Source organism: Thunnus albacares, chromosome 1 (genome assembly GCF_914725855.1).
Source record: "Thunnus albacares chromosome 1, fThuAlb1.1, whole genome shotgun sequence".
NCBI classification, from domain to species: domain Eukaryota; kingdom Metazoa; phylum Chordata; class Actinopteri; order Scombriformes; family Scombridae; genus Thunnus; species Thunnus albacares.
In genome coordinates, this window is record NC_058106.1 from 25591669 (window position 1) to 25608231 (window position 16563).

Genomic DNA, 16563 nt, shown 5'->3' on the forward strand with positions numbered 1-16563 from the left:
GTAGAACACACTTACAAAGACATAATGTGTTTGTAATCTGTTATGTCATGTCTGTGTGCCTTTATGTGTTCATCCACTGAGCCCTTCAAAGAAAGGTCAGAGAGCTTGGTGGACTTTTGGGACAAATATTAATCCATGGCTTTATCACAGTTAGTCTTTGTAGAGCACTCTTAGGGGATGGATTGATTCAAAATAATCTGCCATTGAAAGTTTACGATTATTTTTAAATGTTCAACTTTACACATATGTTCACTGAAAATTGTAGCATTTCAGCTATTTTTATTTGTTGCAGCTAGTTTATATTTGTAGTTTCTAAAATCTCATTAAATTAGGGCTTCAACAAATGATTATTTTTATTAACAATTAATTTGCCAGTTATTTTCACAATTAATCAATTAATCATTTGGTCAATAAAACATCAGAAAATGCTGAAAACACCCATCACAACATCCTGAAGTCCAAATGTCCAACTAACAGTCCACACCCCCCAGAATATTAAATTTACATTTAATAACCAAGTTATTAAGTTATTACTACTATAACAGTAGTGGGAGACCACGAAAAGCAACAAAGTCAAATTTGAGAGCCTGGAACCAGCAAATGTTTACCATTTTTGCTTGAAAAATGATTATTTGGTCATTAAATTAGTTGCTGATGAATTTTCTGTCAATTGACTAATTGATTTATCAACAAATCGTTGCAGTTCTACATTAAATACACATGCTCATAATACAGATGACATGAACAATGGATTGAACCCTAAATCCTGCATGCACTAAAGTATATACATGTACAAAAAAAAGTTAGTTTACCAGCACATTTCAACTATATGACCATTCCAAAAACATTTTCTGACCAGCTAAAGGTATATTAAAAAGACACTTACTGTAACTGTACACTTACAGCAAAGCAAGCCACACCACACCCGTATATTCCAGTCCCTCTGAGGTATCTGACACAAAGTCTAATTAGACCAAAGTTTGTTTTTTTTTTTTTTATTGAAATGTATTGTGAGTCTGGCCTCTCGTTTCTAAGACAGTCCTACAACAATGAGAACTGGGAAATGGATGCATGGATGTTCGTCATTCAGCATGTTTACATACTAATAAAGGGATTAAAATCAATATCCAGACTAGAGGTTGACTGATAGTGGATTTTTAAAGGCCGATATAATAACTATAGTTTGGAGCAGGAAAAAGCCGATTTATCGGTCAGTATCACACCTCATCCCCACCCCCTGTGAAAAAATTTGACACTGTCAGAAATGAACAGTCTTTTACTTTATTAGAAACTGGATAACTGTTGAACTGAACGTCTAAGTAAAGTAATAAGAGTAAGTCAAGTAATAAAAACTTAAAACCTGCTCGTCCTCTCAATGTCAGGGCGAAGCCACTAACCAGCTGTTGGGATGTGTATCTTAGGATTTTATCTCTATCTTATCTATACTCTTATCTATCAATACTCCTACTGGTTCTTTTTCATTATTAAAGAACTGTGTTTCTTTAAATGATCATTATCAAAATTATTCAGAACAGGATTAGAATCGATTTTATGTTTTAAATATAACTAAATAATGTTTCCAGAGAAGCAACAGTAATGTTTACAACAGCAAAGTCACAATATAAACTGAATAATATCTCACTGGAGACTAATCTAATAATATTTCTGACATCACAATATTGAGTGAAGCATATAAACAAAGAAGAACACAGACATCAGTCAGTATCAGTCATTCCTCCCGTCCTCTGTGCTCCTCCCTTTGCTACTGCTGTGATTCACTGCTGCAGGTACTGCTGATAGGCGAGGGGGCTGGTTTGTCTTAGCCAGTAGCTATGTTAACAAGAATTTGCCAAGATATGTGGCAAACTAACCTAGAGAGGTAGGCTGCATAAAGACAGTTTTCATTTTAGCTTGTTGAACAGGTGATAATCTGTTTTAGGTATTGATTCATGTCATGATAAGAAGGTCATGGTGTTTTTTTCCGTTTTTTTAGCACAGAGACTGCACATAGAATAATTTTGTGAAAGTTGAAAATCATCAAGGAAACAGCAAATACAGCATGAACCTGATTTCATCTCGTGCCAGCATATTTTTAAGTGATTCATATGGTAATGGTGAAGAGGATTTGCGTGCTTTTGGTGTCTTATGGAAGTCATGGTTGACAGAAAGAATTAAGTTGAGTCCTGAATGTCTGAGATGTAATTAAAAAGTAATTACTAGCATGATACATTTATTAATGTACTTTCACAGTTTACAGAAATACTAATGCAACTACAGTAGATTAATAAATCAGAGGTCCCGTCATTCACTTTCTTAACTGGAGTGATGTGCATTTATGCAAATCAATGATTTGTTTTATGTATGAGTTATTTGTAAGCTTAGCACTTTGAAATTTCATTTCTACTTCAGTTTGACACGTCCTCTTAGAGACACCAGAGTTCCTCTATCTCCCTGTCTCTTTCTAACACTGTGTGTGTCTGCGTGTTTGAGATGAAGGACCTGGCATGTTCCTTTTATGTTTTGTAATCACGGGCAGTCACCACATTTGGAGAAGGCACCTCTCTTTGTATTTTAAGTTGGACCCATGTCATTGACTCATGATAGAGCACATTTGTATTGAGTAGTGCTAATGCTCAAGGATGATGTGAACATATTACATGCATGTGTAAACACAAGTAAAATTTGTATGTGTGTGTGCGTGTGTGTGTGTGTGTGTGTGAAACACAGAGAGCAGAGGAGAGGACAGAGAAGCAGCATGACCGTAAATGACAACAAAACGCAGTAGAGAACTCTCAGCATAGTTTTTTCTGTTTATTCGGCTTAGGCGCTGTGAAAAAATACTTTTGCGCTGCACCTGAGTCTTATAATGGTAGAGAAAACCTTGATTACCTTGACTTTGTGTGTATGGAGTCTCCATACAAAATGGTGATGTACATCCCTGCACGACCAGTGGAGGCTGCACAGCCATCAGAAACTATCGGAGCCAAGTTCTGTCCATTCTGATTGTTTGAAAACGTCCTATCGGCACTGATTGATCGGCCAAACCAATTTATCAGTCTATCTCTTATCCTGACGTTGTTACTATGTTCGTGTCTGAAAGAATATGTTTAACTCTTCAGGCTAATAGGAAAACGGAATATTTAGCAATACATGTTAACAGTAGGTTTCTTGTAACATAGAGCCCTTTTACTGTCACAACAAAAAAAATAAAAATAAAAATTCTCTTAAAATTGAAAGGTTGTCCCACATTACCCAATCTTTAATTGTACATGCTTGTTCTTTATCATTTCCTCTAGTATATCATTAAGTCTACTCATAATTATCTTAGGAACTATTTTATAGTCAGTATTCATGATGGTAAGATGTCTATAATTATCTATATCAGATTCATCAACTTTTTTATACAATAAGCAAAGAACACCTTCATAAAAAGAGTCCCTCATACAGCCACTGTGGAGACCTTCATTATACATGGAAGTGAGCAGGTTTATGACTTCATCAATATACAACTGATAAAACTCAGCGGGCAGGCCATCAGGACCGGAGCTTTTCCCAACATTTAATTGTTTGATGGCCTGTACTACCTGGTCTGTATCACCAAGAAGTAAAAGTCAACAGGCTGTATAAAGGGATAGTCTCCAAAAAAGTGTTCACATATGCAGTTTTTATTTTCTTATATGTGGTTGCACATAAATCTCTAATAACTTCTCTTTTCATATTTCACAGAAAACAGCACCACTGTCTGTTAATCAAGTGATAGCGTGCTTACTTACGTGATTACAACCTTAATGCAAGTACAATAAACCAATTAAGGCGTTTGCAGTTTCAGTAATCCAGGTATTGCTTTCCTCTACTTGAAATCATTGACTTCATGTAAAATTCACTGACTTTGAATCACTGGTGTTGGTCATTTCATGGTTTTTATGTTTTTGGGGGAGACAAGTTAGCCTTTAACAAAATATATTAGGGGGAGACACTGAGACACAGCAGGCAAGTCACCAGTCACCAGTTCATTGTAAGCCTAACACAAATGAACTCGATCGCCAATCAGTCACCAATCAATATTCAGTCTTCATTCCATTAGTTGGTTCTTTTTTAAATGTGCAACGAAGCATGGAGTTAAAGTCAAAAATCAAACCTGTATCTGTCAGTGGTACTAAATGTAGAGTCATGGTTGTGCTGAAAACAGGAAATCTGAAACTGTAATAGTGCTCAACTCAAACAGTAAATGCACAAAGAATTTTTAAAAAAGTTAAAACTAATATTTTTTTCACATTTCTCCTATCTTTCTTTTCAGTTCTAGTGCACATATTGTATTGTGAACTGATATAATAATCTCCAAGAGGCACACTCCCATCCATGAAGCCTTTGCAGGTGCTACTGGGTAGCAATTATCTTCTGTGAAAGCAAAAAAAACCCCAAGACATCAGCGATAGACAACACATCAAAGAGCCCTTCTGTTGTATTTAGGTGACACATTATTCCTTCGCTGAACAAAACCAGTTTAGTTTTCCTCTCAGCTTGTCAAACTCACAAAGCATGTAAACAAGAAGCTGTGTCCCCAAGCATGTGGAGTCTCACAGCGACGTCTCTCTGACATGGAGCTACAAGATCAAAAAGGCCGTCGCAGAGTTGGTTCAGTTGTGTCGGAATAAACTACACTGGCCATGTGCACTATGTCATCCAGTATAATTGATTGTTTCTAAAGTACTGCTCATAGTTTTTAGATAGAATCTATGGCTAGGAGACATAATATATCAACCTGTGTTTGCACAAAAAACACATGTTGAAGGGAAATAATGTTATCTAAGTGGATTTGTTGATAAAGATGACAGTCTTTTAAACTTTCTTTTCCATTTTTGTGCTATCATATACTCTAAGTAAAACAATGAAGAATTACATTTTATCTTCAATGCACTGATTCCAATGTCTTCATGATATTTCTGCACAGAAAGAGTTTAGAGAAACTGATCTAGTTCATGCACTGTCTCTGTATAGCATTTGTCATGATGAGTGTAATTTCCAGCATGTAGACAAAACAACACCATTGGCAATGGAATAATCATCTGTCTCAGGTGATTTATGCAGGGTGTCATCAACTTCTATTGTTGGATGCATAGTGTTTGTATGCTGACATTTGCACTAGTTTGCATTGGCAGATGGTAAAAGTTATTCTTTCCATTTTCATCACAGCAACTCTGAATCACTGGGCAGACTTTTATTTGTGGGCACCGGGTGACAATTCTTTTTGTATTATGTTCATCATTTCCAATACATTAGAATCATCCCTCAATTAATTCATATCAACACTGGAAGGGTAATTGCTGTCATAAAAAACTGTTGCTGATGCTCATTAAAGTTTGAGTGCATCACAAATTATACAGCAAATTTAAGAATTGATACAATATGTATTTAAAAGAGAATCATTGCTCTAATTCACATTGAAAATTGAGATTTATTTCAAGAGAATGGCAGAACATATACAACAGTAGATCTGCCAGTTTCCATCATTGTGAGAGTGATATGCCTGTAAATCCTAAAGACTCACACTAGATGATTTTTTAACACAGTGTAAGCCTGGCTGGTCCATTTCTGAACTCTGAACTGAATTTGCACAAGACTTGACACTCTGGTCCTTCCATTGACTCCAGAGCAGCCATGCAGAGCCCAGTAAGATTTTTTTCTCAAGTGTTTTATTTAACTTGGTGCCTGTCTGGTTTATATGGTGTGAAATAGTCCAAGATTTTGTACCTCTGCAATCTGAGAGAGATCCTATTGATGGTCAGCGAACAAGAAGAGAAATCACTACTGACAACTCCCGCTCACAAAGATGTTTTTTCGCATTACGTAAATCTCAGATTTCAGCTACTTGATCCTGCTAATTTGCTTAAATAACTTTATTGTTTTTTAAAACATATCTCAAGGAAAGAAAACAATGTCAGTAAAATTATAAATAAAGTGAAAGAGGTTACTGACACACGTTTTGTCAGTGTTAATCTTGTCTATTCTAGACTATGTAGTTTCTCTGCTCTGGAAAAGAAACCAGAGAGCACATGTGTTATAAATGAATTTATAGTTACCTGCTCAGGATGAATCTTGTAGCGTGTGACAGAAATTGATCTTATAGTGGGTCTATTTATTGCTCCAGTGCCACTAATCATGTCAAAATTGTATTGACTACACAGTGACCAAAAGTAAATGGATTCAATTTGATTTGCCACTGAGTTGAGACACTTGTGGCAGAAATACCTGTGAAACTTAATAAAACAGCCATGAAATTAAAAATCAGAGGGTAAAAAAAAATGCTTTGGATAATTGGAAATACCTTTTATTTGTCTCATGACGTCTTCACATAAAAGTTGTTGATTTGTCACAGATTCACACGTGAATGATTGCTGTCCCCTGAGGGACTCTGCCAGTAGTTTGTTGGAGTCTTTCCAAATCCCTCTAGGTGAGGGGGAACAAAAAAACAGTTTTTCATTACAAAATAACTGAGCATGTAGCCTGAAGCAAAAAAGAAAAACAAATCTGGCAGTAAACATCCAGTTATATTAGAAACAAAAATCTTGCACCTTAATGCACCCAAAGGAGTTTCTGACCTCTGGTAGCACTGTGGGGCTTCTTTTTTTAAATGAATGGGTCCCTGTTTTGTTTGTCTTGTGAACGTGCACGAAGACGCATACATGCAGGTGATATATGATACATACATTCCTGCCAATGGCTTCACACTATTCCACTGATTTACAGGTGGTGTTAATGTGACAACAAAAACAGAGAAGAAGAAGACAAACAAACATTGCAGGATTCAAACTTAAAAGAAAAATCAGCTTTGTGAAGGCTTTATAAGGAGGGAAATGAATTTGACACATTTGGTAGACCTTAAGGATACGCGCAATGAGTTTTGGTGAGTATAACTGAATGTAAACACAAGAAAACTCTACTGCTACAGGGATAAATACAAGTTGTATTGAGTTGAACTAAATGCATTCATAAAAATAGTCAGAGGATGGTCAAATCCATGATCCTTGTCAAAAGAATATTGTTGAAAGGGTTCAAGGGCTCAAAATTTGAAAAAATCTGTGGCAAAGTGGCAAAAGAAGATACATACACCAGATCCATAATCCCTAATTGTCTGGTTTTATACAGTAAATTTCCCCAGTGTACATTGTATTAAAAGGAATTTTGAAGTCAGCAAGTTGGCAGTGCCACAAGTACTATAAACATTTTTTATGTAAATCTTGTAAAATCTACAGTATTAAAATGACAGACAGACAGAAACACTTTTTAAAACTATTTCTATAGTTTGGATCATTTTACATAAAGTGGTATCAGCTACAAGGTCAATATTGTGCAAAACTGAAAAAGAAACTGTGCACTACAATATGCGCTCTTCTTTGCTCTCATGTAGTAATGATTAATGGTGAGAAAAGATTAATTTTTAAGACACTTTTCATCAACAGCCCATCATTTTTAAAAGTGTTCCTGCATGTGACATAATTTCAGAAGTTATTTAAGCATGTAGAAGTGACCCTTCCTCATAGCAATTCATATGGCTGACGCATCCTCACAATCCATCAAATATTCATTAAACTATATGAAAAATAGGTTGTCAGAACTCAGCTGAGGATATCACTTAGGTCTTTGAGTCTTTTATGGAATGAGTAACAGAATCGCTGCCAATATCCCCTCTACTCTCACTGAATTCCACTGAGGCTTTTTTCAGCCACGGCATTAGAGAGCAGTACTCTGCTAAACATAGGCAGCTGAAGACTTCACAGGACTCGGGTTGGCCCCCTGCAATGACCTCCAGCCAGCTCCTGATGGAAATCTAACCAAGCATCACGCCCAATTTGAGACTCCAGAGTAAACAAACAAGAGTGCTCTTCAAAGGCGCAGCCACTAAAAGACAGAAGAGGGGAGTCTATCTGCTGCTCTGTTCACTCAGTGCACTGTAAATGCACATGCCTGACTTACAATACATGAACATGTTTGTCTGCAAGAAGACAAAATAAATTCACATTATGTGTTTTTTTCTTTTTTAAGAGAAGATAAAAAGAGATTATACTGTTAATCACAGGATACACCATTCTTAAGAGTGATGTAGGGATGTGATGTGAAATTTTGTGCTTTAATCATAACACCCTATTAGATCCACTTAACTTTATAACCCCAGAACACAATGATACGATGCATCACTTCTCCATGTTTGGTCAAAACTCAGACCTGTAGTGTCTGAGTTTGGATTAGAGTAAGCTGCACACATTTGTGGATAGTTTGACGCATATTCAATTCCGTTCCTGACAACCGTTCAAAAACAGGTTTACCATAGTTGGATCATGAGGCCTGAGTCATAAATGGAATTCAACTTTGGCAGCTGTCCTGGAATAATTTGGACTGAACCTGACTTTGGCAACCCTGACTAACCAGTCTCACAATGCTGGAAACTGGCTCTCTTAACCTTGGCTTTTCCATTTATGCTATCAGAGTATGCAGATGAAATTAGACACAATACCAGATCAAGAGCAACATACTGATTATGAGACAAGATGAAACAGTTGAACCTAATTAGTTATTTTTGGCAGAAAAATATATAGCAAGGTATAAAATACATGTATAGAACATTAGCACACAACTGGAATATAAAATGATACAATAGAAATATTACAAAAAGCAACATCCATCAAGTACCAGAAATGTGCAGCTTTTTATAATAGTTAATATTTACAGTCCTATTTACAATTTAGTCAGGAGTCTGTAGAGTGAGTATGTAAAAGAAATTGACTTTACTTTTGGTCAATTTCATGAGCCTTGTTGGACAAGTTGTTGCCTGAACTTGTAAACTGTCACCCAGTTGATGTTTGATTATCATTAGTCTTCTGTGTTTGATCCACTGAAAAAGTAACATATTAATGCTGTCTTAATACATAACACACAGAAGTACAAGATGTCTGACTTTTTCACCAACAATAATGGTTCTGTCTCAAAGAAAATAATCATTTGATCTGGTATAATCCCAGATTAAAGTCAACACCAAAATCTCATCAGCTGATTATGGGCCAAAGGTTTGTCCACGAGATTTTAGCCAAATCAGTTGTTGATTTCATCAGATATTTGCTAATTTTGTTGGCAAAAGTGTCTGTGTTTACTGTAAGTACATTAAAAATACTATAGATAGGTCTTTAATAGTGCTCTCAAAATGAATGTTAATTTTTGAATTAATTTGAAATATTTAACGCGTTACAAAAATTAATGTGATTAATGCATTACTGTCTTTCAGAGGCTACGGCAGGCTCAGTTTTAAAGTTAGTGAAGACACTGGTATTGTGTGAAACTACACGCCCTAAGGCATCCATTGATACCAACCATGTCATGATAGCTTGTCAGGCTAAATAACACTCAAAAGTTAGGCTAAAGTTTGGTGAGGGAAAAAGGGTTCCTTTGAACTCTCTCTCTCTGTCTCTGTGTCTTCTATGTGTGAATCAGAATCTTTCCTTGTTCTTTTTTCATATTTGCATGGACTATTGTGGACGTTATGGAAATTCAACTGGCACTTGAACGTGGAACACATTTATTGTTGTTAATTATGATTTATAGTAGTGAAGAAATTATTGCCTTCTAAGATGATATCTAATTTTAATGGCCTTGATGGTTTTGAAATTCAACTGGTACTTTAACATGGAACACATTTATTGTTGTTAATTATGATTTATAGTGGTGAAGAAATTATTGCCTTCTAAGATGATATCTAATTTTAATGGCCTTGATGGTTTTGAAATTCAACTGGTACTTTAACATATAGGCCTATTATTTCTGTTTGTGCATATAAAAAAATATGCCTTTCAAACTGACAGTCAATGGTCTTGATGGTTTCTTTGGAAATCTATAGTTCACAGGAGAGAATCTGTGTTCAAAGTGAAAAAGTTGCTATTAAACAATAGTATTTGAATTTACTTCCTTGGTGTTGATTCTACATTAATTCCCATGATTTCACATTTTAATATCCATTATTACAAGCTTCAATGTTAAGAATAAAGTAAGTGATTAACCATGATTAATCACAGCAAACTGTGCAATTAAACTCTTTTTTTTTTTTTTAAATTGCCCAAATATTTAAACATACTGTACTATATACATATCTCTTCTCTGATGAGGTTTGGTCATATCTGCACAGTACTGGTAGGATGAGACAGGGTACTCTGATAATTATTACAGCTGAATTCAATATTAATTAGCAATACAAGGTTGGAGTATTAATCTTTATGCTTTTAATTCACCTCTCTGCAAACAAGCTAGGGCTCTCTCTTCTGTACTCACCTGTCCTCTAAATCACGCCCTTCAGTCAAACGAGTGAGCTTAATATCCGGCCCTGTCAATAGCTGCTGAGAGGAGGGAGACTTTATGTTCCTTGGGTCTCATGACAGGTACTCTGAAATGCAGGCTGGAGGGCAGGAGCTCAAACTCATTCGGCAAGGGCTGGTCAAGGCATTCTTGAGTGGTATTGGTTTTCCTCAGTGCCCACTGTTACACTGTAATTCTGAGAGCTACACCTGACTTACCCCAATGATCATATTTGTCAATTTCACAAGGCCTCTAAGCTTTTCTCACTTAAAAAGTTAAAGTTTCCACACCAGGTTCCACTACACAAAGTTAAAACAGACTGTCAAAGTATTGTACAGCAGTCATTAAGTCTGCAACTTTGAGAAGGTAGATTAGAGTTTGTGTCTAATTTCCTACTAACAGTCAGTCAGTATTGGTTTCCTTTAAAAATAATGACATTTTTTAAGCATAACCAGGCCATTTCAGTTGCCTAAACATAATCTGAATAGCAGGGGTAAAAGAAAAGAAAATGCTGTCACTTTTTTTTCCCCAGTCAGTCATTTTTTTTTCAGTCATTTAGGCATTATGGAAGGCATTGACAAATGATCTTTCGTCATTTATCTAAGAGGGCTTGTTGTTTTTTGCTCAGTAAGTAAGTAAGTACATTTTATTTGTATAGCGCTCATCATAGATATAAGTCACAAAGTGCTTTACAAGGCATACAAAAAGAGAGAAAACATAGCAGATGAAGTGACCACCCAATACAAATACACAATGAAAACCATATAATGCTGATACCGTGTTTACTGGTTACCTGAACACCTGTCTAAACAGGTGTGTCTTTTGCTGCTTTTTAAATGAATCCACAGAATCAGCAGACCATAAAGGTGCAGGCAGAGCATTCCATATTTTAGGTGCCACAAAAGGCCTCAAAAGGTTAATCACCACGGGTCTTAAGGCAGGTGCGTGGGACAGACAGCAAGTTTAGCACATTTGACCTAAGAGAGCAAGCTGGTGAGTAAGGGTGTAGTAGCTCAGCCACATATGCAAGAGCCTGACCATGCAATGCTCTGTAAGTAAGAATGAGGATTTGAACAGGATCCTAACACAACAGGGAGCCAGTGAAGAGTTTTAAATACAGTATAGGGGTAATATGAGATTGTTTGTTTGACCTAGTGAATAATCTTATGGCAGCACTCTGGATAGTCTGCAGATGATCAAGGGCAGACTGTGAGATGAGATAAAGGTATGTATTATCATCTCTAGTTAGGCAGTTGACACTACAGATCTGAATTAAGTGGAAAAACAAGATCTGATTAGCTGCTTGACATGGGGGTCAAACAACGAGGATTGATCAAATATTACCTCTAAATTACTCAGTTTGGAGTGGGCAGCAGAGGAAAGAGGCCCAATACTTTGCATAATCATGGGGGAAACCTTACCCTTTTCTGGGGCAAAAACCAGAACCTCCGTCTTATCAGCTTTGAGCTGTAGAGAATTTTCTGCGGTCCAGTCCCTAATAGCGTTAAGATAGTCAAAGAGCCTAGATAACCTAAAAGCCTCACTAGGTTTGAATGAGAAGTGGAATTGGATATGATCTGCAAATAGATGATAAGCAATGTTAGATCTGTTTATCAGTAGTGCTCCGTAAGTCCTAAATTTTCTTGCACCTCACTGGTGATGTTTAGAAATTGAATTGTGAACAGTGCTGAAACAGTTATACACTAACAGTGATGAAGACAACAAGAGACAATTTAACTTATTTTATAAATAGTTTTTTGGCAGTTTATATTAGATGCAGTTACTTTGCAAAAGTTTGAATGGTGGAAGATATGTTTTTGAGCCTGTGTCACAGCAGTATGTGCAGTCGTCATGCTTTTCCCCCTAAGCATACAGAGCCCCACTGGAGGCCAATGATCACTCTGTATCTGTATCAAAGTTCTAGTTATGATCACATTTGATTTACACTGCCATTCTACTGTTGCTAAAGGCTCAGTGGATGAGGAGCTGCTGCTCTTTTGTAGGGAGCAGCCCCCACAAGGATGAATAGGCTTTTACTGATTGGTCCACTGCATACCAGCAATATCAATGCACAGAGAGTCGTCCTGATATCACCGCTTTCTGCCCTCCCACTTAACCAGTGCTATCACCTCGAACAAGACCTGGTGGACTATTAATTACTTGTTTGAGAGACAACACAGAGTCTAATGAAAATATCAAACACATTATTTTCACCGCCAACATCTCCCTGTCTGACACGATCAATAGTACCATTCCTCTGTATGAACATATTAATATCACATTGTTTTAATGAAAATGAAAAGTGGCAGTGGGGTGGGTAGTCTGTTTTAGGTATTGATTCATGCCATGATAATAAGGTCATGGCCTTTTTTCCTGTTTTTTTTTTTTTTTTTTAGCACAAAGACTGCACATAGAGTAATTTTGTGAAAATTGTTGTTTTGAGAAAATCAACAAGGAAACAGCAAATACAGCATGAACCTGATTTCATCTCGTGCCAGCATATTTTTAAGTGATTCATACGGTAATGGTAAAGAGGATTTGCATGCTTTTGGTGTCTTATGGAAGTCATGGTTGACAGAAAGAATTAAGTTAAGTACTGAATGTCTGAGATGTAATTAAAAAGTAATTACTAGCATGATACATTTATTTATGTACTTTCGCAGTTTACAGAAATACTAATGCAATGCAGATTAATAAATCAGAGGTCTTGTCATTCGCTTTCTTAACTGGAGTGATGTGCATTTATGCAAATCAATGATTTGTTTTATGTATAAGTTATTTGTAAGCTTAGCACTTTGAAATTTAGTTTACACTTCAGTTTGACACATCCTCTTAGAGACACCAGAGTTCCTCTATCTCCCTGTCTCTTTCTAACACTGTGTGAGTCTGTGTGTTTGAGATGAAGGACCTGGCATGTTCCTTTTATGTTTTGTAATCACGGGCAGTCACCACATTTGGAGAAGGCACCTCTCTTTGTATTCTAAGTTGGACCCATGTCATTGACACATGATAGAGCACAGCACCCTGAGGGTTTTGTACTGAGTATTGCTAATGCTCAAGGATGATGTGAACATATTGCCATATGTGCATAAACAGAAGTAAAATTTGTAAAGTTGTGTGTGTGTTTAATATCTCTGAGCTGACATGTGTCCTCTGTGTTATGACAGATGCTATGTTGCTGGTGGCAGACAGACTGGAGGGACCCTTCAACATCGAAGCACTTATAGAGCCAATAGACATCAAGATCTCAGAGGCTATCATGACCATGCAGGACAACAGCATGCAAGTGTCAGCCAAGGTAATGTATTCTGAATTAGTTTTGTTCACAGCACTATGCTATGATGTGAACTGATTGTATTAGATGTTAGATGACATTGTTTTTTTTCTAAAAGTAATATACATTTACAATTAAAACATAAACAAACCAATTTAGGCTTAGTTATTTCAAATTATAGCAACCATTTTTTATTCATCTGAATTCTCATGATGTGGGTGAAAGCTATACTGTATATTAAAATGGAAATACAATGAAATGACTCATTGAACACAGGAACAGCAGTGTTTCGTCTAAGATTGTCACGGATACGGATAAGTGGTGTTGACAGTGTCGTCATGGACACGCGCATTAAGGTGGTAGTCCGTATCAGTGTATTTCTCTACACTGAGCTGAAATGAAATGAATGCACATAAATTAGATAAATAAGTATTAACAATATTTATTTACAACACATAAATAAATGCCAGGCTTATGGATGATAGATGGACCAATCGGTCTCTATCTTAAAAGCAAATCTCGATTTTCAGACCTTCTATTTGGTCCTTAATATAGATCAATGTTTGTAATATAACAAAATAACAAAACTGACTTATGTGGAAATAATTTGCTCAAACTTAAAGCCAAATCAAGACAACAGTTAATTCTGTGTTTACAACAGTTATTAAAAGATCTGTATGTCCTTTTATAGCAGGTTTTAATCTTGTGTTTGTTGAGATGTCCTTTAGGTACAGATTGTTCCTTTAAAATATTTACAGAGCAGTAATTCATCTAGATACAAGTGTAGGTTAGACCTTACCAGTTTTTTCTGCCTCCTGCTTTGAATTCTCCATCACCTGATGCCTGGGCTGCTTCACATGTTTCTCTTTCCTCCTTAAACTTTTTCTTTTAAGTTTGAGTCAGTTGCACCTTCTTCCTTTTGAATCAGTTCTTTATTTTCTCCTTGTTTTTCTTTCAACACCATTTTACCCTGTAATTCTTCCTCGCTTCTGTCTCCTCTCTGCTGATTCCTTCACTCACTCTGAAAATGTAAAAACCCTTCTTTTTAAAAGTCTGAGTGAGCATGAAGAAGAACTTTAACTTGCACGGTGTTAATTACAGTAATTGTGGACAAACAACACATGGTGGGAATGCATCAGCAGTCAAGTTATCCAAACAAGATCAAATCAAGATACATTAACATTACTGTAAAGTAAAGCAGCAACACCAGATAAACTGGACGGTTAAAACAACATTAATGTCAATTTAAAAAACTGTAGCTCCACTGAAGAGCTTACGCTAGCTACGTACTTTGTTGTATTTTGTCTAACAGATTATTGTTTGATGCCGCACATGTCAGTAAATGTCATATATATCCACTGAACTCTTCATCTGTCTCATGAAAGCAGCTCCAGTCTGCCCGGCATTGCCAGGTGTTAAAGTGTCGTACCAAAGGCTTTAAAATTATCGTACGTAAGTCATAACCAAGAGAACAAATAGGCTTAAATGCGTATATTCAGAAAACACGTATTTATTGAAATGAACAACTTTTTGACACCACCTACAAATCTAGCCACATTGAACATGAACTGTTGTAGCCCGTTCAGCATCTACATGGAAATTAAATAAATAACATGCTTACCTCATCAGCTCAAGTTTCACATAACCTACCATTGTGAAATCTTCAAATAGATTACTCTATGTGTCCATAACTCCATCAGTCTGATGAGCCTACATTGCACAGTTGAATGCAGAAAAAGGAGTAGGGCCTAGGCCTAGCATACATCAAGGGTAAACATTTAAGGTTCACTACACCAATTCCTCCCCTAAAGGGATGGTGCCAGAAAATACACATCCATTGTTTTTGTGTCTTCATTGTCATGATGAGAGGTAGCATAACCTCCACCTCCGCTGGTCTTCAGAGGCTGTGTCTATCACAGGTCTATCTTTCTATCACTTTCTGCATGAATGGAAGCAGAGAGGAGGCTATTGTTTAGATTTAAAAATATATATACTTACATATTATAAAATTAAATTACTAGACAACACGACTAGAAGCCTGTTAAAGAAAATCTGCAAGAAAACAGTCCATCAGCTAGGCCAATTAAATACATGACTAGGCTTAGCTTAATGAGAAAGTTCAAGCTCCACCTCTGAGTCGCTGTCTGTGGCTGCTACATCCTCTGCCAGTGTGCCAGATGTTGATGGGGTAGTCCTTTTACAGTACTGATTTGATGCTGTCAAGGAGCGCAGCATAGTGCTTGATGGCTTAAATGTAGTACATCCACCCACGTTCTTCACACACTCTGATGTGTGCATGAGCCCATTAAGCGTGTCTATGATGAGCCGGTTTCATGGTTTTGCTTTGATCAAAACATCTTCACATGACACATTTTAATGTAGAAACACAAGTGCATTGGGGGTCAAACTTTCCCAGTTCACTGAACACCTTTTTCCCCTCAAAGTCCTGAAAAGTAGAGAGATGGTGCCAGAATTCATCCACATCCATTGTCTTTGTGTCTTCGCCTAAGGTCATGAGAGGCAGCCACCTCCACTGGTCACCGATGGCTTGGAGATGGTCTGTGTCTGTCATGTCAATTAACCATGACACTTGCTGCATGAGTGGAAGCAGAGAGGGATGCTCTGCTCGTGCCCTGGCATCGGTCAGAGTAACAAGAGAGAGGCACATGAATGTGGGTCAAGAGGGCATTATCAAAGTGGAAGCGTTTCCTGGTTTCTCCGTAGGCAGCCCAAAGAAAATTTTGACAGCACACATGAAAATCCATCAGGGTGACGGGTGTGATCTTTGATTACTGGACCTGCTGCATCACCTTTTCACTCAGGTACATTATGTTGAGTGGTGTAAGCTTAAAGTCATCAGTGATATTGATCTGATTCATTGCAATGTGTAGAACATAGTCCCTATTCATGAAGGTCAGCAAGAGATCTCACTCCTCAGTGAAGTAAACACC

General features: G+C 36.9%; 1 protein-coding gene across 1 annotated transcript in view; it reads left to right on the top strand.

The window, feature by feature from the left end:
- LOC122982566 (glypican-6-like) overlaps positions 1–16563 on the top strand; it is a 167996-nt gene that overhangs the window by 113971 nt on the left and 37462 nt on the right. The window contains exon 5 of the mRNA XM_044351953.1: positions 13506–13636. Coding sequence (XP_044207888.1) covers positions 13506–13636 — 131 coding nt within the window. The remainder of the gene's footprint in view (positions 1–13505; positions 13637–16563) is intronic.